Source organism: Lissotriton vulgaris, chromosome 2_1 (genome assembly GCF_964263255.1).
Source record: "Lissotriton vulgaris chromosome 2_1, aLisVul1.2, whole genome shotgun sequence".
Taxonomy (NCBI): domain Eukaryota; kingdom Metazoa; phylum Chordata; class Amphibia; order Caudata; family Salamandridae; genus Lissotriton; species Lissotriton vulgaris.
This window is the reverse complement of record NC_141687.1, coordinates 472,379,547-472,406,214: the sequence shown is the minus strand read 5'-3', so window position 1 is coordinate 472,406,214 and position 26,668 is coordinate 472,379,547. Positions and strand designations below refer to the sequence as shown.

Below are 26,668 nucleotides of genomic sequence, written 5' to 3'. Positions count from 1 at the left end.
GGAGGGCAAAGAAGAGTGCTCCCAGTGGCTGGGGCTGGTGAAGAGGAGCAGGAAGAGGCAAAAATTGTGAAAATCGTCCACCGGGGGGCCGAGATATGCTCCCCAGAATGTAGACGACCTTTGACCTCTGTGATTGGACCAACGACGAAGCGCGTGGGGCTCCGCCGCCGGGCTCAAATGATGTACATATATGGGAGTGGTGGTACTAGACCCCACCGCCCCCCTGCGGGAGGGGTGGAGATGTTATGCAATGTCACAAAGTAATTCCAACAGCTTAAGTATATTTGTAAATTGGTGCATAGTATTGAGTAGTGTGTGTTTAATAAATGTACTCTTACTTTTATAAAGCAAAGTACAGACTGGACAACCAATTATTGAATTTTATTTTTGCGCACCCGCAAATGGCGTTTACCAGTCAAAAACCACCTCTCTTGAGTAAGACTCAGACTGCTCTGCAACACTACCCAGTTCCCAGTGAAGGACAAATGTAGTCATGTTATTTGTGCAGGCCTCACAGATGCTGCCTCGTTTTCCAACATCGACAAATGTTTAGCTTCTCGGCATATCAGAAACCAGGCTTCCCTGGTATGGTAAGCACCACCACAATGCAAATACCCTCAGTGGCCTGGTTTGTACAGCACTGCTGGGATTTATGGCAACATCCACGTTGTAGTGGTTTGTAGAGTATCATTGTCATGCAAGCAGTCACATTAGGCAGGCATGTATACCCACCACCATTCACTGGATGAGCAAGTTTTGTTTCTCGAGTGAATTGGGTAGGCTGGTAGAAAGCTGGCTGACCAGCCAGGCGTGGGCACTGGCAGTATAATATGGCTAGCAAGGGACACTGGGCGCACTTAGGTCTGGATCAGTGCCGCCAATCCAGTCTGAAACTATTAGTGCCTGTGTGTCTCCAACCCACTTGGGAAATACCACAGAAGCCTGACAGCCAATCCGGCACTGTTGATGAGCCTGCATTTGAACAGTAATCGTCAATATTTGTCTGCTCTGTTGTGGACAGATATTCTGGTAGGATTTAGTTCTTACCAAGTGACTCACAACTTTCGATATGTGTTTTCACTTACACACCCCTCCCTGCCCATGTTTCAATGCATATAACCTTCTCTCAGTCATCTATAAGTCCATCTACTTTAACGCTGGAGAGGGCCTTTAATAGCTGGTATAGCCCTCTACGGCGGGCTATAAGGCTATATTATAGAGCATTTAATGCGTGCGTCCCACTTTTGGGTCAAAAGCCACCTGCCGAGGAATACTGTTTCGTAAGGTTATTATTTTCCCATGCCCTACATATGTGGTGAGTCACCAGCTCAAACTCCGTGCAATGTTTGTTTTACTTTCATTCACGCAGTTAAGTCCGTCAATGTCTGTGATATAACTTAAGGGGATTTCGAATCATACCTGTTTAACGAGGAAGTTCACCGAAAATGCCCAAAATGCAAATTTGCTGTATGAAAACATGACGTTTATCAACTAACAAAGAAACCGCGCTGCTTCATATTGCACCACATGACATTTGCTGGTGCGAACACAAAGGATGAGGTTTCCACCTTTAGGTGTAGAAAGCAGATTGGGAAAGCCCCTCTTTGCTGTTATGCTAGTACCAGCAAAATGCGGCGTGCTCACGAATCTGCAGTGGCAGCTTTTTTGATGCTGTTTCATTTGTTTAGTTTAAAACTTCAAGAAGCTGAGAATTAAAAAAAAAATATGTAAAGGGTTAACTTTTCAATTTTGTACACTTCAGAATAGAATCATGATATATCGCTGTTCATTATTTATCCTCCATATGCACACACAAGCAATAAGGTACATATATATGAGACTAAGATATAATATCGCAAAAGTACGATATCGCCGCTATATGTTACTCTTTTCATGAGGAATTATAATTTTTTTGTCTAAACAATTGTAACCTTTGACTAAAGTTCACCAGATTTTGAGTAGCCTCCTAGGAAGCACATGTTGGAACATGTATAAAGTGAACATTGTAAACGAATTGCCTAGTTTAAAAGATATTTTTATAGCGGTATGATATACTCATGAAACTTTACTTTAGGTGTTTAAGTACATTTAAATCTTGTTTTTATATTAAATATATATGCAACTTGTGTTTTATGCTTAATACAGAATATTTTATGTTTTAACACTGTACATAAGTGTTTTCATCAGTCAGCTCAGTGACACCCATTTTATTAATTTCAGGAATATGAAATAAAGAGATGTCTCAGTTATGATGGAAAACGTTGCCCGCCGAATAGGTCCTTGCCCAAAGCACTCCACTGGCACTTATACCAAAACTACATAGCATGAATGTCATGTAAATTAAGATGACTAATCCATGGAATGTTATTTGTATAGCCCAATTTCGGGATAACATTTCTTTCTACTTTCAATATAGCAGCACAATTTAGGAACAGCCTCATAGCAGAAGTAGCATTTCGCTACTTTTCTAGATAGTGGCAAAAACTTCCTTTTCAAATTGTTTCTTTCGCTTCTCTGTTTTTACCTCTTGTGATGGCAGCTTGCAGACCCTATTGTTTGCTGTAATTTGCCTTGTTTGTTTGAATGCGGATGAGGAATGTGAGACCATCAGTTTGCATCCCTGATGTCTTCAAATCTATCGACACAGACACTTTAAACTTGAAGTCATTGCCGGGTAGTATGCAACTAGACAGTGTTCAATCAGTATATCAACTGAAACAGATTATGGGGCTAAAATAATGAGGCTTAATTATCAAGGACCAAAATATCAGGAAGGTAAGTGCATATAGGTAAGTATAACTACACGTATATGTAGGTTAAATATATACATGTATCTTTAAGGTAGGTAGATGAATAGTTAATGGTAAATCTGTGCTTACCCTTTATGCATTTACTTTCGCAGTATTTTGGTCCTCAATATTTAGAGCTCGGAATTTTGGCACCAGGATAGATTTGTCCTCGACATCATGACTTACAGCCTAATCAGACAGACATAATGGGGCCCACTTACCCACTTGGGGCATTTATAAATATGTAGCCTCTTTCATTTTTTTTTCCTGTTTTAAATTTTTAAATTTGTATTAGGACATATGACATATAGAAAGAAATAACATACATAAGAAAGGAAAATAAAAAACCTAACATTCAGCCATGCCATAGGTCCTATTTTTCAAACTTATACTCCACTCCACCCCCAACCCACCGAAATGGATCCCTACAGGGTAAACAGGACAATTGTCAACAATAACAATCATTCATAGATGGAAACATAAATATAGATACATAATTCAATCAATCGGGCGATAATGGACACATTACTCGGAGTTCAGCCAATTAGTAAGGGGTCCCCAAATCGGTTCGCCCTCTCTCCGAGCCCTATAACCTCTTCTCGTAAATACAGATATTTCCCATTTATATACACTTACAAATTTGCTAAACCATACATGTGGGATCGGGGGGACCGGATCCAACCAAACGATGGCTAAACATAGCTTCAACACAGCCATTGCGACAAAAAGCAACTTCCGCTCTGGTTCAGCCATATTTTGGTCAGAGACTCCCAGAATAATAACCTGAGATGTCAATGATACAGTATAACACAAAACTTGACCCAGACGCTGTTCTATTTTATATAACAGTTGACACAAAGTGGGGCAAGTGGCTAACATATGAATGCTGTCAGCTGCTAATTCACCACATCGTGGACAATTTATCCCCACAGTCCCTCTCCATTTATGAATTTGGGAAGGCGTTATATACAAATTGAGCCAAGTCTTGAAACATTGCACCTGGAGGTTAGCAGAGATAGAGGCAGATTGACTATACACAAGTGAATCTTCACAGACACCTTGTCCTGCTTGTAGCCCAACCTGCCACCGATTGAAATGCTTGGTTAAATCATCACTTCTCATAACATTTAGTAATTTATATATAGAAGATATGGTGGATTGGTTTCCATTGATCGATTCCAATAACGGGATGCATACCCAAGTAGCAGTTCTTTTGCAAAAAAAATCTCTAATCTGTAAAAATTAAAAAAATTGTCAATTCCCTATCCCAAACTTCTGTTTTATAGCTTCAAAGGTAATAAGCCCAGAATCAGAATTAATATCCCCTATAGCAATAAACCCTTGAGCTGACCACTCTTTGAAATAAGCATCCTGAAAAATTTCTGGGAAGAGAGTATTCCCTGCAAAAGGAGAATATATATGGAATCTTCCAATTTCAAGCCTTTTCCGAACCGCCGTCCAAACTTTAAAAGGCACCAAGCAGGACCTTGAACCTCACTATTTTAAAATATGTAAAATCTATATGTCGAAACCAAAGTCCCTGAGCCTCTACCCCCCAAATTTTTTTTTTTTAATTTTTGTAAACCTTTATTCGTGCACATTAAGAGGACAAATACGGGCCTACAACCTTCAGGCCGGCCGCGATACAGTTAAGCACTCATTCAAACATTACAGCCCCTGCGTTCCGATGGTCAAGATTAGCAACGATTTACGAGATATACACTGGAGAGAACCGTGACGCCAGGGGGAGGAGAAGTGAAGGTTAATTTTAAAGTTTTTCAAAATAAATGGTACAAGGAAAAAGTCAGTGAAGAATAAGAACCAAGGAGATTCGAGTCCGCACAATATCTTCACCAAACAGGAGAGCGGCAGCAGCAATAAAACAGCAATGAATTAGAGTCCCAGGCAATGAGGCAATGCAGTTGTATAACAGGATAGTCACTTAAGCAGTTACGCACCCCACCAGTGCCGCCCTCCCTCTGCCAACCCCACACCCGGACCCAGAATCGAAACAAGTATAGGAAAACACAAAAAGAAAAAAGGCCCATAGAACTAATCAGAACAATAATTACCCCCCCACCCTACACCAATGCGGAGGCTACGGCCTGCCCCCCCCCCCAGCATAGTGCCTGTCGCCCAATACACCCGAAATATAGATAAGAGAGAAAGTAGGAATAAAGTATAGAAAGAAAGAGGAGAAAACATCACACACATGATAAAGGGGGTGAGAAAAGAATAGAACTATTCTAATCCAAACTCCCAAAAAAGGAAGGAAAGTGAGGAGGAGCCTACATATTGTCAGAGCGCCCTAAGCCCTCGGTCATCTATGACTTCCTCACACTGAGAACCCACTACCCCAAAAACGGTCACGTGGAAATGGATCGCAAGCATTTTAAATGAAGGAAGACAAATCGCAACGAGTGCACACAGCATAAACATACAGTTCCAGTCCCAGTTCAGCCCATCCGTGAAGCCATGTTGGTAAAAAACAGTCTAGCCCTGGCCCTATCTCGGGCTTGAGACTAATCCAGCCTCTGCATGAGAGACCCACCTCCCGAACAGACAAAGACAATATGGCCGCTGTGGAGAAGATGATGAAGAAGGATCACAAAATGGCCACCGACCAGCTGCAGAGGTCCCCTCGCCCACCCCAGAAAGTCCGGCCATGGCATGCAATGTGCAGGAGTCCCGCAGAAAGGAGGTAGTAGACCACCGTAGACGATTCCCAAAAGATGTTAAATGCTTCCCTGCTGGAGACTCTAGCAATAGCGGTGAGGCAGGCAACAACGAAGCCAATAACAATGGGCGGGGATACAAAGTATCCGATGTTGAGCATGAAAGCAATTGAGCCTGGGTGTCGAGAAAGCCAATTGCCGGTACTACTGCAGCAGAATCACACACAGGCAGTGGCAGGCCCACGCCGTGTTGAGGACAGTCGGGTTGCTCACTTCTCCCAGCCGACAGCAGAGAGTCAAACTGCTCACACAGCGCCGTAAAACCAGCACACATTTGGAGACGAAAATCCCGTAGGGCAGCCAGAATGGAGCCGCGTGTCAGCGGAGGCTGCACCCCCACGTCGGCAGCAATCAGGGAAGGCACAGCGAAGCTGGTGTCCGGTGGAGGGTGGGCGAAGCGGGCATTAAGCGAAACCGGAGTATCACCCCCCCGCCGCGAGCAGGTAAACAACGCCATATGAACGGTACGATGGCCAGGGGGGGGGGGGATCGTAGCAAGGGATTAGTCCCTCTCCGGATCGCGCCGCGAAAAGGATATCCAGCAGTCGCCTCCCTCCCCTCGGGTCCTCCGTGAAACTGACCAGGCAATCGAAGAAGGGGGTCGGCAGTGTCCCACAACTCAGTCCACAATGCGAGGCAGGAGACCCGGTGCACCGGGGCTTACCGTACCGCCCCAGCCCTTCAGGCGCAGGGTGCAGGAGATGTCCGGCCGTCCCTCACAGGCTCAGCTGGCCCCAGTCCGCGGTGGGAGGTGAGGTTGGGATCGCGCGGCTCAGGCTGGCACTAGCGGGTCCGGTGTCCGTGGAGTCCTCAGCGGGCCGTCAGAGGCAACAATGGAGCCGGGGTCCAGGGCGGAGCACAAAATCACTCATAACTCCGGCATCCGGGCGGGCTGGAACTCAGGGAAAGCGGCGGCGTGGACAGCGCGTCGTCGCACACGTTCCACCTCGGAAATAAATGAGGATAGGAATCAGGATATCAGTCTGAGGCCAAGGGCCGACGGAGCCGGGCGCTCAAGCGTCTGCTCCGGTCGCCATCTTGGCTCCTCCCCCTCTACCCCAAAAATTAAATGATAAATGGATGTAACTGAACGCTCCGAGACTCCTATATCCAATAGGTCAGCCATCTGTCTCAGAGTTATAGACCAACGATATACTTGAAAGTTGGGTACTGTCCTACCCCCTCTGTCCCTAGGCAGGGTCATACATTTCAAAGCCCTTCTTGGTCGTTTACCGGCCCATAAAAACCATGAAGTAATCCGATCTAATTTTTTAAACCAGGTTTGATCAATCAGCAAAATGATAGCTCTAAGGCAATATAAAATCTGAGGGAGAAAAATCCTTTTGATGACATTGCAACGACCTATCAATGTAAGCTGTAAATTATTCATTCGGCGAGCATCCACATCCAGTTTGCGTATTAGGGGATTCAGATTAATCTCTACTATTTCCTCAGGTTTTGAGCTAATCTCTATCCCCAAATATTTGGATTTGCCAACTATGTGTGGGTCGGCCAAACTGATTTTATCATTGCAAATTATTTGTGTTTTTGCGTCATTTAGATGGTAGCTTGATATCGCACCAAACTGTGATGTTAAAATTTGAGTTTCTTGTAACGCTACCAGCGGGTAATCAGTCAAAATGGCTAAATCGTCGGCGTAGCCTAGAATTTTAGTGTCCCCACCCTTAGCCTGCACCGGTTGAATTAATACATCGTTAAAGATTTTCTTGATTAAAGAATTGATGTAGATCACGAACAATAAGGGAGAGCAGGGATACCCTGCCTTGTTCCTCTGAGTATATTTAATATAGCCGATTGAGTCTCCATCACCGACACTTGAGCTGTTGGTTGAATATACATGCTCTGGATAGCTCGAATATATTTCTCCCCAAGGCTGTAGTGCTTCAATGTAGCCCATAAAAAAGGCCAGGCGACCCTATCAAAAGCTTTTCCCGCATCTAGCAGAATTAAAGCCATAGGGTCTCCTGTAACCTTAGTATAGTCGAATAGCGCAATTGTACGGCGTATATGTGCAATAGTTTCTCGACCTGGTACAAAGCCATGTTGTTGCGGAGAGACCAACTTTTTAATCACCACTGCCAGACGTTTTGCAAAAAGTTTTTAATAGATTTTAATATCACTATTGATTAATGTAATTGGTCTATAAGACCCAGTATCCAACGGTATCTTGCCTTTCTTTAAAAAAGTAACAATCCTAGCCCTCTGCCAGGATTTAGGAGGCTTATCGCCATTCTGAACCAATCGAAACATCTCGAGCATAACAGGAGTAAGCTGGGGTCGAAAGATCTTATAAAATTCTCCAGGTAAAAAATCTGGCCCCACAGCCTTGCCGCTTGGGAGAGAATCGATAGCTAGCCATAAGTCGTCAGTTTCAATCTCAGCATCGAGCATATCCAGCTCTTCCGATGATAGAACACCTACCTCAATTTCATTAAGAAATCTTAGTATTTCTGCCTGAGCCCCATGATCGTCTCTAATTTCTTCCTCGTATAGATTTTGATAGAATTTCTGGAAGGCTAGTACTATTGCCCCTTCCTCAGTAACCAACCCGACCTCTGGATCCATAATACTATCAATATGTGTGGCAGCCTCTTTTTCTCTAGTTCTTACAGCTAACATCTGTCGGGCTCTTTCGCTGTTCTCATAAAGTTTAGAACAAATTAATCATTGAGATAGACAAGAAAAATCTTGACACTGCTTCTAAGGAAGAGTGGGAGTATACTATGACCGTAAATCAGACCCTACAAAAATGGCCGCCCATTACAATCGATATTCTTATTTCCATCATGAAGACGATTAAGTCTGGCTCTCCACAGGATCCCATTCCTATCAATATAATAAAATTATTGGACACGCCCGCCCTTGAAATTATTGCAGACACTTTAAACTCGTCTCTAGAGCTAGCCACAGTACCTACCCTATGGAAACATGCCATAGTGACCCCACTGTTGAAAAAACCCACAGCAGATCCGGAAAAATTAGCCAATTATAGGCCCATCTCACTCCTCCCAGCTTTTTCCAAATGTCTGGAAAGACATGTGCACTCAGCCCTAACTCTTTTCTCAGAAGAAAACGCCCTTCTCCACCCTACCCAGTCAGGATTCCGAGCGGGTTTCTCTACGGAAACTGCTCTATTGGGAATATCTGAAACCATTAGGAAACTCCTTGACGACGGTCATACGGTTGCGCTTATTTTACTCGACTTAAGCGTAGCCTTTGACACTGTGTCGCATTAAAGGCTACTCACCACGGTATACAACTGTTACAACAAAGTTTTTACCACGCACTACCATTACAACGCAGGCATTACCACGCATACCATTACAACGCATTGCGCTGGGGGGCGCTCTAGGATAGGGAATAAGTATAATTTTATATCCAACACCTTCCCTAGTGTCCACGGGGACTGGAGTTGGAATATAAAATTATACTTACCACTATCCAGCACCTCTAAGCGCTATGCGTTGTAACGGTATTCGTTGTAAATACCGCGTTGTAATGGTATGCGTGGTAAAAGTATGCGTTGTAACGTCATACATCCACTCACCACGCTTGAAAAAAACGGAATCTGTGGAGCTGCCCTGCAATGGATTAGATTTTCTTGAGCCAACGGCCATACCAAATAGCATCTGCTGCTGCATGCTCTGGACATTTCAACTCCCCTCATTGAGTACCACAGGGCTCCATCCTCAGCCCGCTCTTTTTCAATCTCTATCTCAGACCCTTAGCAGACCTAGTGGAAAAAGCGGGACTCACCTTCATGACGTATGCAGACGATTCACAAATTGTCTTTTCACTGTCTGAATCCCAATCGTCATCTTCGTCCCTTCTCAAAGATGGTCTCCTGAACATCTTCAACTGGATGACAACTAACCAGTTGAAATTAAATGGAGACAAGACAGAGATTCTCCTTCTGGGCAAGCAGCCAGATCTCTGGAGTACATCACACTGGCCTGCCCAGATGGGTAATCTTCCTACACCAGTGCCTCATGCAAGACATTTGGGAGTAATTCTGGACAATTCACTGTCCATGAAGCAACAGGCTAGCAAAGTAGTGGGTCTCTGCTTTACCATCATAAAATGGCTCAAGAAGATCCTGTGGATGCTGCCTATCCCCATGCAAAAAACAGTAGTCAATGCCTTAATTACACCCCGGCTTGACTACGGGAACATCCTGTACCTGGGTGCAAACAAGACAGTCATAAAGAGATTGCAGCTTGTACAAAATCCGGCTGCCCGACTCCTTTGCTATATACCTAAAAACACCAGCGTGTCCCCCTACTTGAGTGAACTGCACTGGTTGAGGGTGGAAAATCATATCAGATTTAAGGCCCTAAACTACATGTTTAAAATCAAAGCAGTTACCGCTCCCAAATACCTTCAGGCACTAGCCCATCCCTACATTCCAAAAAGAAACCTACGGTCTCAATCAGCTGAAACATTCTGTGTACCTAGATTCAAGCTCTCCAGGATGGGAGGAAGATCTTTTGCCCATCAGGGTCCCTCTATCTGGAACACACTACCACTTCACATACGAAAGGAGGGAAGTCTTTCCAGGTTCCGTAAAGAGATAAAGACCTGGTTGTTCGATCAGTAATCTTGAACGACCTCTGCTGTATTATTCCATCCATGGTGCTGTGCTCTTAGGCGCCGGGAAACCCTTTTTGGGTAGCTGTTTGCGCCATATAAGTTAAAAAAAATAAATAAATAAAATAAACGCCAAGCTAAAAATTTACTTGCAGCTTTGGCCTGTGAAATTTCAATTATGGCCGACTTGGCAATTATTATCCGTGTTTATGCTGAATCACCTCCCCCACCGCACGACAAAACCCTGGCAAGATTGATCTCAGCCTCTTCCAGCTCTCTATATAGTTCATGTAACTTCAGTTTTTCCCTTTTCGGACTCTCCCATCCATATCGAGTGGTCTCCCCCCTTATTCCCACATTGAGTGTATCGCACACATTCTGTATATTGGTGCTACCTATATTTTCATTACAAAATCTAGTAATCCATACAGCCATACATTCAATATAGGTACTGTCTCTTAGCAAACCCCAATTAAAAGTCCACGTGTCTGTTTTTTTTTACCCTGGGCTGTATATTAACCTCAAGAACTAACAGATTGTGGTCCGACATTACTATCGGATATCTGGTTATATTGGATCCTTGTGTCAAACTTGGAGGAATAAAAAAATAATCCAACCTAGAATGGGTTTTGCATGGTGCAGAAAAAAGTAAATCCAGGGTCATTTCTCCTAAAAAAAAAGCCCACGTATCAATCAGACCATGTAGTTCTTGCAGAGACCTATAGACTTTAGGCTTCTGCTCGGAATACCCTACGTCTGGGCGATTGGCAAGCTCACACGCTATATTAATGTTAAAATCACCGCATAATATAAGCGGAGAAGGCCAACGGAACAGCTCAAGATTAAGCCAATTATAAAGTTCCGCGTCATCCAGAATCGGGCCATAAATGGAACACAGTGTGAAAGCTTTATTTTGGATATTGCCATGAATAATAACCCACCGACCATACTCATCCGCAGAAGAACTAGTTATTTTAAACAACCCCGACGGGCCAAGATAGCTACCCCTTTAGTCTTTGCCTCCAGTTTAGTCCAGGAGATCAGCTGAAAACCCTCAAACTCAAGGAGTTTATGGCGACTAGCTTCGATGTGTGTCTCTTGAAGACAGATAATATCTGCCCTCAAGAAGCGGACATCTTCTCTAACCCACCCCCTGACCATGTAGGCACCTAAAGAGAGAGAAGGGAGAAAAACAGATAATCTTAAGAAAAAAGAAACTCCAGCCACAGTAGAACCTGAACAGGACTGAGTGGACCTGATAAACCCACACAAAGATCAACCCCTTAGACCTCAGACCCACGAACCCCCAAATCTCACCTCCTCTTTCTAACTCTCGCCGTAAAACTACAACAAGAGAAAATGAGGCAATAGAGGGTTCGAAAACAAACAGACTTTGGCAGCCAAAACAAATCAAAAGGTAAATCGAACAGGCTATATAAGCTTCTGGCCAAGCTGACGTCCATTAGCGATCTGTTAGTTCCTTCAAATAACTTTCAGCTTAGATTTCTGAAGAAAATACCCGGATCTTCCCTTGGTGGATAACCTTCAGCCGTGCTGGATTCATTAAATAAACCTCACACCCTTTTTTTGGAAAGGGGCGATCAACTGGCGAAGCCGCCACGTACTCTCTACTGTTGTGTGGCAAAAATCGGGCCACACAAAAAAAGTCTGGCCCTCAGCAGATTTCCTAGCGTCCGTTCATGCTTTTTCAAAAATAGCCTGTCTCAAAAAAAAATTAGCAAAGAAAATTAAAATTGCACGGGGTTTAGCTTCAGGGCCTCACCTTTTTATTCATTATTAGGGGGAATCGATGAACTCTCTGAATCTCGGTTTCCCAGCACCAATGATCAAGCTCCAGAAACGCTGACTAGAACAGTCTCAGTACAAACTCTCTGATATCGTCTCCCTCTGCTTTTTCATCAATCCCTAAAAGACTTAGATTGTTCCTTCTGAGCCGGTTTTCGAAGTCCTCCAGTTTGCACATTATATCATTGAGCCTTTCATCATTGGCTATGGTCTTTGATTCCGTATTTTCCAGACCGGCTTCTAGTCCAACAATTTTTCCTCTAGGACGGTTGGCCTGGCTATAACCTCTAAACAGACTTTAGTGTTTTTTCGAATAGCCCCTTGTATTTCCTTTGTTGCAAGCTGCGCTCTTTTATGCTCTTGTCGTGCTTCACTTTGTATGGATTTGAGCATAGCATATATCAGGGTATTTGACGGAGATGAATTAGATTTACTGCCGGGGCCCCCCAGATCTTCTTCTTGCCCTCTGAGCCCTCCTGTACCTGCTAAACTAGTTGTAGTTATAGAATAGTCCCACTGCAGGTTATTGCTAGTCTCAGATCAGCCGTTCTCGCGTCGTCCAAAGCTAATAGAAGGTGTCTTCCTAGCTTTATTATGCCGATGGGTAGCCCTTCTTAAAGTATCCGCAGTGGTTGGGGGACTCCCACTATCTTCACCAGAAATATCCTCTAAGTTTTCTGAATCAGTGGTGCTGTCTATATCTGATTCTTCAGCCAGAGAAAAAAAACTGTCTCCGTCCTGTATATCTGGTAAACTGCCAGTGCCAGATCCTATATCTGGCCTCCCTCCTACTGACGTTTGGAAGACAGAAGTGATATCAAGGTCAGTATCCGTCCCATGTGCTTGTTTCTCAGAATCCCCCTCAACCCCTCCTACGGCAGTGTGTACCACATACGATACCTCAGGGGTTGCAGTCTCCTGTTTTATGGGTACCTCTCTGACCCCTTGAACCATATCTTTATCTTACTCGGGCACATTGATGGCATTAGTGGCACCGGCTACATTCATAATGCTGTAGGGGGGTTTTACCACAGTTTTTGTGCCGGTGGGCTTACCAGAAAACATCCCAGGAGCGGTGAGGGTCTTTCCTTGCCCCGCGCCACCAAGGGATTGTGGGGCGCTCCCCGACCGTCCATCACTTCTGCTTGCAGCCTCCTCGTTTGTCAGACAGGGGGAATGCGTTTTTCAGCACATTTTGCTTTAACCAGATTCCCTTTCTTTAGACTTGCAGCCATTCCTTTGGGGCCGGGTTTGTCTGCCACTTTATCAACTTTCGTGGGTTTCTCCGACTTCTCCTCAGTATCCGGCATCTTCCTGACTCCTGCCGCCACTGTTGCCGGTACTGTCCCTGCAACTTTTGTATTAAGAACAGGCAAATTCCCGTTCTTACGAGGCGGCATGGCAATTTGGAAACTACTGTTCGAAACAGCGTCCTGTCCAGGCTTTCCTGCCAACCACGCCCGCCACATCCAAAGGTGAGCGCGGCTGCGAAGCTCCGTTACTGTGAACCGGACAGACCGCAGCCAAAGCTTTTGATTCTCCAACTTGCCGAACATGGGACTTCTTTAGCCCTCGATCCGCGGTTCAACTTCTGTAGTTTTTAAGATTATCCCTCATTTCAATAGCCTCCTCCATTCCCTCCTCTCTCGTTAGAGCCGAAAACGCCACAGCGGTGATCAGGGAGTGACACCCGCTCAGATCACGCGGCCGCCATTTTGCCCCCGCGGCCTCCATCTTGCCCCTATGTAGCCTCTTTCAATTGAGAATGTGATCTGAGTGGGCTTTGGGGAGCCCGGCTCTCTAACCCCTCCGCTAGAACTGGCCTTAACACTGAGGTACTGCATCATTAGTACCTGCCACTGCATGGCACTCTACTATGTCATGAAAATTGCATCCTTGTATGACTGTGGTGTGAACTGCACTTGTGTTCCATGCTAAAGGTCAGGCTGCCCTTACTGGGCATGGGTGTTTCCTCGGGAGGCTGGAAGGGTGGGGTGGGACTTTTGTTACTGGGGGCGATTTTGTAGCAGTGCAGCAGTTTTAAATGCACTGCAGAGCTCTTTGTCTATCCAACAGTTTTCAGGCAACAATAAACGTGTCAAGATAACTCTGATGATTAATGTACCTGCTGGAGAGAGATTGGAGTTTTTATCTTGTGGCAGTTTTGAATAATCTAAGATAGTGCAGAGGATTATTATGCTTGCTGCAAAGAGCATGTAGAACAGTATTTTATGTGCATAGTTCAGTGGGTCACTGCTTTTGTCGCAGAGATCTTTTTTTTTTACTGTTCAGTTCATAAATTACAATCGTAATCTAGATTAGAAAGTCATGTTTTTTTGTCCCAGTCTTTCATTATCCTAATTTTGCTAAAAAGGTTTTGTTTGGGTAGAAATTCATTGTTATTAGTAAAGTCAACCTAACCACTGTGTTATGTTTTGAATCCTTAATTTCTGCTTCCCCAGGACAAGCACTCTTAAAAAATGCCTACCAGAATGGATGACATAAGAATCCTACACCTCTTAGTCCCCTTTCTTATGTAACATTTTCAATACTCTGTATGTGTTTGTGATGTAAAATGCTCAGACACCCTACACTTGTATGAGAGATGCTTCAAAGCAAATTAATTGCATGTCAGAGAGGGGCTATGGAGAGATGAGAGGCAATGTTGAAGGGTGATAGCGAGGGAATTATTGAAGAGCTCCAATAAAGTTTGGCGTAACCTTGTACACTGTAAAGTCATCATTTACAATGCTTTAAAAACAAATACAATTAAATTTATAATGAAAAATGTGTTGCAGAATGCACCATTTTTGATATTTTGTTTCTAAATTTTCTTGGGGGGAGAACCCCCTCCCACACCCCATTGTAGTGGTCAGGCTCGCGTGCTGCGCTAGATCGTAATGCACGAAATGGGGATGGTCTGACACAATTTGCCAGGGCTGCTTTGGGTTCCTAGGCCCTGTCCTGCTGCTGCATGTGACACTTAGTGTACCCCACTCTCTTCACGTTCTTCTTTCCTCTCTCTTAATGTGTATAAAAAACATAGAAGTATCAGCACCCATTCTACATTCACCTATGCCACTGTTTGTCACTGCCAAAGGTGCACACTATTATGCCTTTGATCGGACATTGGTCAGGTGGGAAGCACCAGAAGGGCGCACAAGGCTGATTAGGTGTCTCAGATGTCCTTGGACAATTACTTTTTTCACTATCTCTCCCTGCAAATTTGAGTAAAATTAGCACATGTTCCAGATTTTAGAGCGGATCCATCGCACAAAGAGGGAGACAGGTTACTTACTAGCCTCATCAGAAAGCAATTTGATTAACACAGATGCTACTAGGTGCAGACTTTGCATTGCATTACCCATAGTGCCTCACTGCCTGTGTTTTTCATGTTGGGGAGCGCTGTCAATAATTGTGTCCCTCGGAGAATGTATATTGTAGTCCTTCTTCCACGTTTGTGGAATGGCCCAGTTTTTGGGTTTAAAAAATGTGATCGCCCTAAATGCTAAATGAGGGCGAATGAATATGGAATGAGGTGTTTTGAAGAAGAAAAAGGGAGATATCTTTTTTGTATTCTTGACCTTTATTAAGTATTAACAAATAAAATAATGTGTGTTCTATATTACATGTATATTGAGATATAGAAAGTTAACATGTGAATTACGTATTAGGCATACAGATGATTAAAAACAAAATCGAATCTTGGTATACAAGCTGCATATAAATTGGAATGCAAAAATGAGTAAATGACGGTTCATTGGTGAAAGATAAAGGTTGCCTGGGAACTGTTTTATAATTACAATAATTTTTAATTACCTATATGACACGTTCAATAATTCACTCCAATGAATTTCTTTTCTGAACACACTAATAGGCACTCGGTGCTGTGGCCGAAACCTGATTTTAGCCTTCTTACAGCTTTGTTTGCGTTCAAACTCATTCCAAATCCTTTTTATTCTTCTTTCAATTGTCATCTCTCTTCGTAAAGGTCGTCCTTACAGGGTTCATTACTTTCTTTTCACAGGGAAAGTATCAGTGTAACCCTATGCACATGGCGGTGGTTGTGTCCAATTGCTTAAGAGAAGAGAGAAGGGTAGTTGCTGCGGCGAGCACACCGACCCAGGTATTCCATCCATACTTTACCCTCCTTTTTCAGTTTTACTTATCAGATATTTTGATGAACATTCATTAATGCAGCGCTGTGAAGAGTGCAGAGATAGAGTGTGGAAAATCAATGGAATAGGCCATGTGTTTTTTTCTCCATTTTAAATGGTGCACAAATGCAGTGAAGTTTCAACATCTTTTGTTTGCTAAATTGTGTTTTCTAGACAAACATCATATTTTTATTTAGATAGGCTGCTCACCTGCGTCATGTAAGAAATCTCATTATTTCATGAATGAAAACTATGGTGACCTACATGGGGCAAGACGGCTCACTATTATGCCGGGATCACCATAATGCCAGAGAAAAAGTCTCCATTTCATCTCTGGGAAGAGCATTATATGCTACTAATAGTTCCAGATACCATATATTCCCAAAGAAACAAACTCTATGCCAGGGAGAGCCACCGTACTAGGCACGCTAAAATGCACAGGCACCCACAGGAACATACAAAGCACAGAGTATGGCACACTATTGTACACATACATGTCTGACCCACCAGTGTATGCATTTGTACCCACCCCAAACCCATCCTCCGAAGTAAAGTGAGGCACTCACCTGTCTGTGCCCCCCGGCAGTCACACGGACTGACACTTGAGCCTGTATGGCAGCTGCTGGGATTCTCCTCTGAGGGCCTGGGCTTAGACATACAGTGTGGTGACAGTGCAGGGGCCTGAAGCATGACCAGTTCCCGCGTTGCCCGTCATTGTTGGCTGCACTCCCAAGGGTTTGGCGGTGAGTGGCCCTAAAACATCATTCATACCTTTCCCTATGAATGATATACTGTGCTACTTATTGGGGAGCTACTGGGGAACCAGCAGTGTTAGTAGCTCGCATTGAGCATGAAAAGCAGCACTGGTCAAAAAGTGTCACTCATTTCACCAACTGGATGTACATTTGTACATACTCAACTATATAGTTGGTGGAATCGGCAGATGAGCTCGTCAGTGCTGCATTCTACTTCTTTTTAATTGCCTCTTGATAAATATTGGTTCTTCTCACCCATGGCTGTGTTGAGGCAACCTTCAAGTACCTCCAGGAACATGAATGTGGAGCTCTATCTTCATATCCTTCCTGGAAGCACCAATTCTAATTATTGCACCCCTTCCCTCTGAATATGCCAGTGTGGGCAGGGGGCCGGCCCGGCTCTCTGAATTATATCACTCCTGGGAGGAGTGAAACATCAGTCCCTGACTCCTCTAAATCATCAGGATGAGATGTTCCCCAGATTTTAAAGGAATCTGTTAGAACTCATCCTTGTTGACTTCATTGTCCATCAATGCATCTGATGCTACTCCAAGAAATCACAGAACCAAGAATTTGGTTGTAAATAATAATAATAATAAGGAAGCTTGTATAGCACCTTGTTAAGCCCACCGGCATGTCCCCGCTCTGTAGTAGGTGAGAGATCCTAGAGCCCCCATGCCCAGACTACGGTGCCCAGGCCCATTAATGAAGGAACAAGTGTGTTTTAAGCTCTCTTCTAAACCTGGTCTCAGAAGGTTCCAACCGAAGCTCAAGAAGGAGTTTATTCCAGCACCTGGCCGCCAAGCGCCGGAATGATCTACCACCCATTCGGGCCTTCTTGACTTTAGGGATCACCATCAGGCCTGTCCCCATGGATCTAAGGGACCGGGCGGGTCTGTAAACAGTGATGAGATTCTGCCTTGGGTGATACGGTATTTTTGAAAAACAAGGGGGACCCAGAGGGTAGCTAAGAACCATGGGTGTCAACTAAGTTATGGAAACAAAGGTTCCTAGCTTATTTGGAATCATAACAATACAGTATAGAACACAGTAGGCTACTATACGCTTAAGTCTCCTTGCCCAGCCGGACAAGGAATTTATTTATCAACAAGTGTCAGATATAGTCATAGTATATTTCTATAACAGTAGCGTGGCACAATCCTGTACCGTACTAGGAGAGAAAGAAAGTAGAAAAGAGTGAAAGGGGTGTTTTCAGGCAAGAAAAGGAGCAAGCAGGGCACTGTAAGCAGTAGAGGATAGTGACAGTGTCGCCTGGAGTGGCACATACAAAATCACATTTGAAATATATTACATGTATGCCCACTCATGGGTGTCGACGTTTTGATCCCTTTGCTCAATTACATAAAGGGGATCATCATCAGGACTTTAAAAATAGAATTTGCCTGAATATGACAACGCCTGTTTGGAAAAACAGAAAGATAAACAAGAAAAGAGTTTATCAAATAGAAATGACGGAGGGCGGTCATCGCATGTCTTTCATCTCATTAACAAAATCCGGAATCGCAGTGTGTGACAAGTGAGGGGTGACAGTGCTAGCCTTACGATTGAATTACAATCTTTAACAAACAATTGTCCTCGGAATCGCAGTGACATTGGTGCAAGAAATAACCTAAGGATTGTGCAGAACATGTGACTGGGCTGGATTGTGCAGGGCATGCGACTGGAGAGTGCTCACGGCTCAGTGAATTGGTGATTGAGCAGAGCACCGTGCATCTATATTTATTCAGGGATCTGTATCTAAGTAGTTCAATTAAGCTAGAGCAGACTGATGCTCTACATGGGACATACCTCTGAATGAGAGGTGGGGAATCGTGAACTTGATTGTTGGGTATGACGTCTGGGCTGGTTTTCAGCAGAACAACCGGGAGGACGTTCCTGTTAAAATAAATGTTAGTTGAGGGGGGACCGTTTTTTTATTTATTTAATCAACCTGTGCAAAGAGGCTGTATATGCCGTGCTGGCGTACCAACGGCAATCGGTCAGCGCAGTGCATAGGTGGCGTACCTTAAATAATCGAGCAGACGCACTGGTAGTGCTGGTGGTTGCTGATTATAATCTCATGTATCCCGTTGCGGCAAGCTGTGAGAACAAGTAAAAACAATAAGTGGGGGTGGACCGGGATGACGTGGAAGCAAGGAAAGGGGGGAGAGTAAAATGCATACCAGTAAATTGTCATGCTTTCCGCTCCTGTTAATGTCCGGACTGAATTGGAGGAAAGGTATACTGGTTCTTTCAGTTGCGCCAGATTTTGGCGAGATAGAAAGTAATAATTAAAGTTACAAAAATTGAGGGGGGGGGGCATAAATGACTCGATCGAGTGGGTCGGGTCAGGAAACCACAGATTCACATGCCTGTCAAGCCTACCTTAAATAATAGTATTGGGTTGGTCGAGTAAGGCTCGATGGCCGTCCACTCGTTCGCGATCAATGTCGGAATGGGACGCTGAAAATAGAAGGTGTATTTCATTAGGCGTCTGGTGTGGAAACCATGGCTGGAGGGGGCTTTGGGGGTTTGGTCAGGCGCCTGGCTAAGAGCTACTTACCGAGTCGGATTAGAGCTCGCGTATGACCAGGATACTCGGTCTCGATGCCGGTTCCTTGTGAGGAGCATGGGAGTATTAATTGTAGACTGGCAACCCGGTCACGTGCTGGTGAAACCGAGCGCCATCTTGGAACGGTTACCTAGCATATAGCTCACCCGCTAATGCTGAGGGCTCGTGATGGAGAGGATAGGCGCCATCTTAAGGTGGTGAAATGGCCATGGGACTCTTTAGTACGTTACTTGGTGATTTTATAAACAGTCCTCTTTGTAAATTTATAAACCATGCCTCGAGTTAAAAGTGGCATTATTTAGGTAGAGAAATATATCGGTTAAGGGGACAGAGGAAGGGGAGTGCAGGTATACTGGTATCAACAGTGTGGGTGAGCACATGCTTTGTGCGAGAAAATTTAAAAAAAATGTATATTCAGTGAAGGTCAAAAAGCATCTTAACTTCAGGTTGCTGGGCCCAACAAATCTGTCTGCAAGGCAGATGTACAGTTTTTCAAGTCATATATGTGGCATTGTTCTTTCACAGGAGTGTGGTCCAGTCTTCACTTCGGTTCAGTCCTGTGTGGATGGTGTTGAATTGTATGATTGATTTGAGTTCTTCACGATTTAAGACTTGAAGATTACCACCTCTCGGTGGCAGTTTCACAGATTTCAAAATTGTCCATTTCATATCGTCTGCCGTGTGTTTCATAGATGCAAAATGTTCCACTAAAGGGGCATTGAGAGTCCCACATCTTATGCGGCTCCGATGCTGACTTATACGTGTCTTCACCTTTTGTGTAGTTTGCCCCACATACATTTTAGGGCAAGGGCATAAAACCCCATAAATTACATTACAACTGTTGCAATTTGTTAGATCTTTCATATCAACTGTGACATTGTTGTGACTGAAAGTGCGCCCCTCCAGTGTTAAATCACACACAATACATTGCCCACATTTTACATGTCCTATGACGGGTGGTAAGCCCCAATTGGACTCAATTGTGTTATTCAGAGTCGCGACGGGCAAAGCAGCCCGGACCAGATGGTCCCTTATGTTTTTGCTCTTTTTAAACGCAAACAGTGGTTTGTCCAGATTTAGTTGGCCCGCAGTTATAGTTGGCCAGTGCTGCAGAATTGTTCTGCGAATTTTGTTCGAGATTGGAGAAAAAGTAGTAACACAGGCAATTCTCTCAGTTCTCTCCCTAGTCTTTGGTTCTAGTAGGACTTCTCGGGGACAGAACCATGCTCTTTTGGAAGCGTTCTTGACTAATATGTTCGGGTACCCACGGGCTTTAAGTTTTGATGACAGAATATTTGCCTCTCTAAAGTAGTCAGGTTTTGATGAGCAGTTACGCCTGATGCGAAGGAATTGAGAATACGGGAGTGAATCTTTGAGGGCTCTTGGGTGGTTACTGTCATATCTGAGCAAGGTATTGCTTTCGGTTGGTTTCCTATACAGTCGGGTCAACAGTTCACCTTCCTCATGATAGATTGTTAAGTCCAGGAAGGGTATCTCTGTTTTGTGATGGGAAAGAGTAAAATGTAGGTCATCACAGTTATTGTTCAGCCAGTGAAGGAAAGATTCTAAAGTTTTTTCATCAGAGTTCCAAATCATGAAAATATCATCTATGTAGCGTCGCCAGATGGCAATACCGGATCGGAAGGGATTCTCATCCGATAGGATCGTGCCAGTCTCAAGCGCATCCATAAACAATATTGCCAGGTGGGGGGCAAAAATAGCCCCCATAGAGGTACCCTTTATCTGCTGGTAGAATACCCCATCGAAGACAAAAAAGTTTCTTGTCAGACACAATTCAAGCAGTTGTAGAATAAAGAGTGTCGGTACTCTGTGGGGTCTGGGTCTAGAGTCTAAGATTTTCTGAATGACAAGTAGAGCCGCTCCTTGAGGGATATTAGTATAGAGCGACTCTACATCCAAGAGTCAGAGTGTTTGAAAACCAGGGTCATAAGGGAAATGCCTGACTAGGTTTATCATCTCCATGCTGTCACGTACATAACAGCACGTGGATGGCACAAAATCTTTGATGAAAAAATCCACCTAGGAACCCAACGGCTCCAAAATTGAGCCACAGGCTGACACTATGGGTCTTCCTGGGGGATTTTCGATATTTTTATGAATTTTTGGAAGGGTATAAATTACCGGGAGGCGCGGGCATTTAACATTGAGGAAGTTATATTCCTTCTTGCTGAGGTAGCCTTCGTCTCGAGCATCTGTGGTCAGTTTTTTAATTAAGGCTTGGATCTCACTTGTTGGGTTACGACCAAGTCATGAGTAGTGTTCTCTGTTACTCAAATGGCGGTTGATTTCATTCTTATAAGAGTCAATGTTCTGTAGGACAATTCCTCCGCCCTTATCTGCACTTTTAAAAATCACATCAGTATTGGATTTAAGTGTACAGATTGCCTCTTTCTCGCTTTTGGGGATGTTATACGGGATAAATAACTTTTTCTTTTCCAATGCCTCAAGATCTTTGAGAACCAATTTCTCAAAAGTAATGATCTCAGAAGGGATCATACTAGCAGTTGGTAGGAAGGTAGACGGAGGGCTGAAAGGTGTGTTGCGATTAGACTCAGGTGAGGGGTGCAGCTGAAAGAACGCCTTCAGAGGAATGAGTCTGAAGACTCTAAGTAATTCAGTCTGCAGTTCCATGAAATTTGGGCGAATGGTGGGGACAAAGGACAGTCCCATCTTTAAAAGTTCTAACTCTGAATGTTGTAAAATATGATTGGGAAGATTGAAGATTGGTATTACTTCAGGGGTATTTTGCGCAGAGGGTGCTACAACTGATAAAAATTGTTCCGGGTCTTCCGCTCCCCTGGAGCGTTGAACCATCTCCGAGGCTTTTTCGCTCTCCATCTCTGTGGGGTGCCTGGTTGGCCTCTGGCTAAAAAATTCCCTTGGGCCCCCCCTCCTCCTCTTCTTGAGTTACTGCCTCCTTCACCGGGGTCTGAGTTATCAGATGAATCCTCCGAGGTATCAGAGAATGCTACTATGTTTTGCCGTTTGTTGTAACGGCCCCAAGGTCTATTTTGGGGATTGAAATTGGGTCTGTTGGTGTAGAAATCCTTGTTGAGATAGGGATAAGTATTCTCAGCACTGTAATTCTTAATATCTTTTTTGATTTTATTTGATTTTTTGTTTTGCTCGATGCGGTGAAAATCTGCAACTGCTTTATCAACTTGTTCAAGCAGTTTCTCACACTCCGGTGTAGGGTCAGAGTCGTTGATCTGTTTTAAGAGGTCACTGATTTCTGTCTCAAGTGCTTTGAGTGTCTCAGTAGCGATATCAATGCCTACTGCTAACCATTGTCTGGAGCATGTGGTGCCAATGCAGCTAAAGTTTGTCGTATACTTGGGGTTGTCTGTGAATATGCCTGGAATGTTCCGCACCTGCAGGCCAAGTGGTATTACCTCTGACTTGAGATAATCTGTTAGCATTAATACCATCAGTTGGAGCCAGACCTGCTTCTTTCTCAGTTTTTCAAGTTGTTCAGGCAAACTGGAAACAGCACCTGAAGGGGCATCTGGAGTTTCTGATAATAGTGAAGGTAACAAACATAAATGTTTAATGTGATCTACGGTGTAAAGAGGGGCATGGTCTGACATCTCCTATAGATAGAGAAATAGGATCGAAGGAAAAAAAGTGGTTTTCAAAAGATATAGAGGTGTGCGTACAGTGGCACTAGGAAGGCCACCCTCGTAGAACAAGGTATTTTGAATTTAAGGCAAAAACCCTGCAATCTAGTGATTGCGCTTAAGTATTTTTGAAAAACAAGGGGGACCCAGAGGGTAGCTAAGAACCATGGGTGTCAACTAAGTTATGGAAACAAAGGTTCCTAGCTTATTTAGAATCATAACAATACAGTATAGAACACAGTAGGCTACTATACGCTTAAGTCTCCTTGCCCAGCCGGACAAGGAATTTATTTATCAACAAGTGTCAGATATAGTCATAGTATATTTCTATAACAGTAGCGTGGCACAATCCTGTACCGTACTAGGAGAGAAAGAAAGTAGAAAAGAGTGAAAGGGGTGTTTTCAGGCAAGAAAAGGAGCAAGCAGGGCACTGTAAGCAGTAGAGGATAGTGACAGTGTCGCCTGGAGAGGCACATACAAAATCACATTTGAAATGTATTACATGTATGCCCACTCATGGGTGTTGACGTTTCGATCCCTTTGCTCAATTACATAAAGGGGATCATCATCAGGACTTTAAAAATAGAATTTGCCTGAATATGACAACGCCTGTTTGGAAAAACAGAAAGATAAACAAGAAAAGAGTTTATCAAATAGAAATGACGGAGGCCGGTCATCGCATGTCTTTCATCTCATTAACAAAATCCGGAATCGCAGTGTGTGACAAGTGAGGGGTGACAGTGCTAGCCTTACGATTGAATTACAATCTTTACTTGGTGATTTTATAAACAGTCCTCTTTGTAAATTTATAAACCATGCCTCGAGTTAAAAGTGGCATTATTTAGGTAGAGAAATATATCGGTTAAGGGGACAGAGGAAGGGGAGTGCAGTGAGCACATGCTTTGTGCGAGAAATTTTTTTAAAAATTTATATTCAGTGAACAATGCCACATATATGACTTGAAAAACTGTACATCTGCCCTGCAGACAGATTTGTTGGGCCCAGCAACCTGAAGTTAAGATGCTTTTTGACCTTCACTGAATATAATTTTATTTTTAATTTTCTCGCACAAAGCATGTGCTAACCCACACTGTTGATACCAGTATACCTGCACTCCCCTTCCTCTGTCCCCTTAACCAATATATTTCTCTACCTAAATAATGCCACTTTTAACTCGAGGCATGGTTTATAAATTTACAAAGAGGACTGTTTATAAAATCACCAAGTAACGTACTAAAGAGGCCCATGGCCATTTCACCACCTTAAGATGGCGCCTATCCTCTCCATCACGAGCCCTCAGCATTAGCCGGTGAGCTATATGCTAGGTAACCGTTCCAAGATGGCGCTCGGTTTCACCAGCACGTGACCGGGTTGCCAGCCTACAATTAATACTCCCATGCTCCTCACAAGGAACCGGCATCGAGACCGAGTATCCTGGTCATACACAAGCTCTAATCCGACTCGGTAAGTAGCTCTTAGCCAGGCGCCTGACCAAACCCCCAACGCCCCCTCCAGCCATGGTTTCCACACCAGATGCCTAATGAAATACACCTTCTATTTTCAGTGTCCCATTCCGACATTGATCTCGAATGAGTGGACGGCCATCGACCCTTACTCGACCAACCCAATACGATTATTTAAGGTAGGCTTGACAGGCATGTGAATCTGTGGTTTCCTGACCCGACCCACTCGATCGAGTCATTTATGGCCCCCCCTCAATTTTTGTAACTTTAATTATTACTTTCTAGCTCGCCAAAATCTGGCGCAACTGAAAGAACCAGTATACCTTCCCTCCAATTCCGTCCGGACATTAACAGGAACGGAAAGCATAACAATTTACTGGTATGCATTTTACTCTCCCCACTTTCCTTGCTTCCACGTCATCCCGGTCCACCCCCACTTATTGTTTTTACTTGTTCTCACAGCTTGCCGCAACAGGATACATGAGATTATAATCAGCAACCACCAGCACTACCAGTGCGTCTGCTTGATTATTTAAGGTACGCCACCTATGCACTGCGTTGACCGATTGCCGTTGGTACGCCAGCACGGCATATACAGCCTCTTTGCACAGGTTGATTAAATAAATTAAAAAACGGTCACCCCTCAACTTTATTATTTATTTTAACAGGAACGTCCTCCCGGTTGTTCCGCTGAAAACCAGCCCAGACGTCATACCCAACAATCAAGTTCACCATTCCCCACCTCTCATTCAGAGGTATGTCCCATGTAGAGCATTAGTCTGCTCTAGCTTAATTGAACTACTTAGATACAGATCCCTGAATAAATATAGATGCACGGTGCTCTGCTCAATCACCAATTCACTGAGCCGTGAGCACTCTCCAGTCACATGCCCTGCACAATCCAGCCCAGTCACATGTTCTGCACAATCCTTAGGTTATTTCTTGCACCAATGTCACTGCGATTCCGAGGACAATTGTTTGTTAAAGATTGTAATTCAATCGTAAGGCTAGCACTGTCACCCCTCACTTGTCACACACTGCGATTCCGTATTTTGTTAATGAGATGAAAGACATGCGATGACCGCCCTCCGTCATTTCTATTTGATAAACTCTTTTCATGTTTATCTTTCTGTTTTTCCAAACAGGCGTTGTCATATTCAGGCAAATTCTATTTTTAAAGTCCTGATGATGATCCCCTTTATGTAATTGAGCAAAGGGATCGAAACGTCGACACCCATGAGTGGGCATACATGTAATATATTTCAAATGTGATTTTGTATGTGCCACTCCAGGCGACACTGTCACTATCCTCTACTGCTTACAGTGCCCTGCTTGCTCCTTTTCTTGCCTGAAAACACCCCTTTTACTCTTTTCTACTTTCTTTCTCTCCTAGTACGGTACAGGATTGTGCCATGCTACTGTTCTAGAAATATACTATGACTATATCTGACACTTGTTGATAAATAAATTCCTTTTCCGGCTGGGCAAGGAGACTTAAGCGTATAGTAGCCTACTATGTTCTATACTGTATTGTTATGATTCTAAATAAGCTAGGAACCTTTGTTTCCATAACTTGGGTGATACGGTGGCACGTACAGAGGGCCTTAAACAAAATTCTCTTCCTGACAGGAAGCCAGTAAAGAGCATCCAAGGCCCTTCTTGGAAGCCTAAGGACCAACCGAGCCGCCGCATTTTGCAACACCTGAAGCAGGTCAAGTCTCTTGACCGTGGCACCCAGATACAGTACATTGCCATAATCTAATCGCGAGGTGATAAGTGCATGCACCAGCGTCCTCCTAGCTTCTATAGGAAGAAGGTCCATAGTTTTGCGTAGACCTTTGAGGACACCAAAATAGGTCCCCACCACACGTCTGATCTGAGGTTCGAATGTAAGATTCGAATCTACCCATACACCCAGGTTCTTAGCCTGGGAGCACGGCATAGGGGTTGGGCCTAAGCAGGACGGCCACCATGCTGATGACCACACAGACGGGCCCCCCCACCACGAGCACCTCTCTCTTGCTACCGTTCAACTTCAGGCAGTTGTTGGCCATCCAGGAGGCAAGCTCCTGCATGCATGCTCTGAAGTTGGATGCAGCCAGATCCGGTGCCCGTGATAGCGAGATAACCAGCTGCGTGTCATCG

The 26,668-nt window shown here is 44.1% G+C and overlaps 1 protein-coding gene across 1 annotated transcript in view; it reads left to right on the top strand.

The window, feature by feature from the left end:
- STAT4 (signal transducer and activator of transcription 4) overlaps window positions 1-26,668 on the top strand; it is an 836,765-nt gene that overhangs the window by 212,706 nt on the left and 597,391 nt on the right. The window contains exon 4 of the mRNA XM_086955386.1: window positions 15,966-16,064. Coding sequence (XP_086811512.1) covers window positions 15,966-16,064 — 99 coding nt within the window. The remainder of the gene's footprint in view (window positions 1-15,965; window positions 16,065-26,668) is intronic.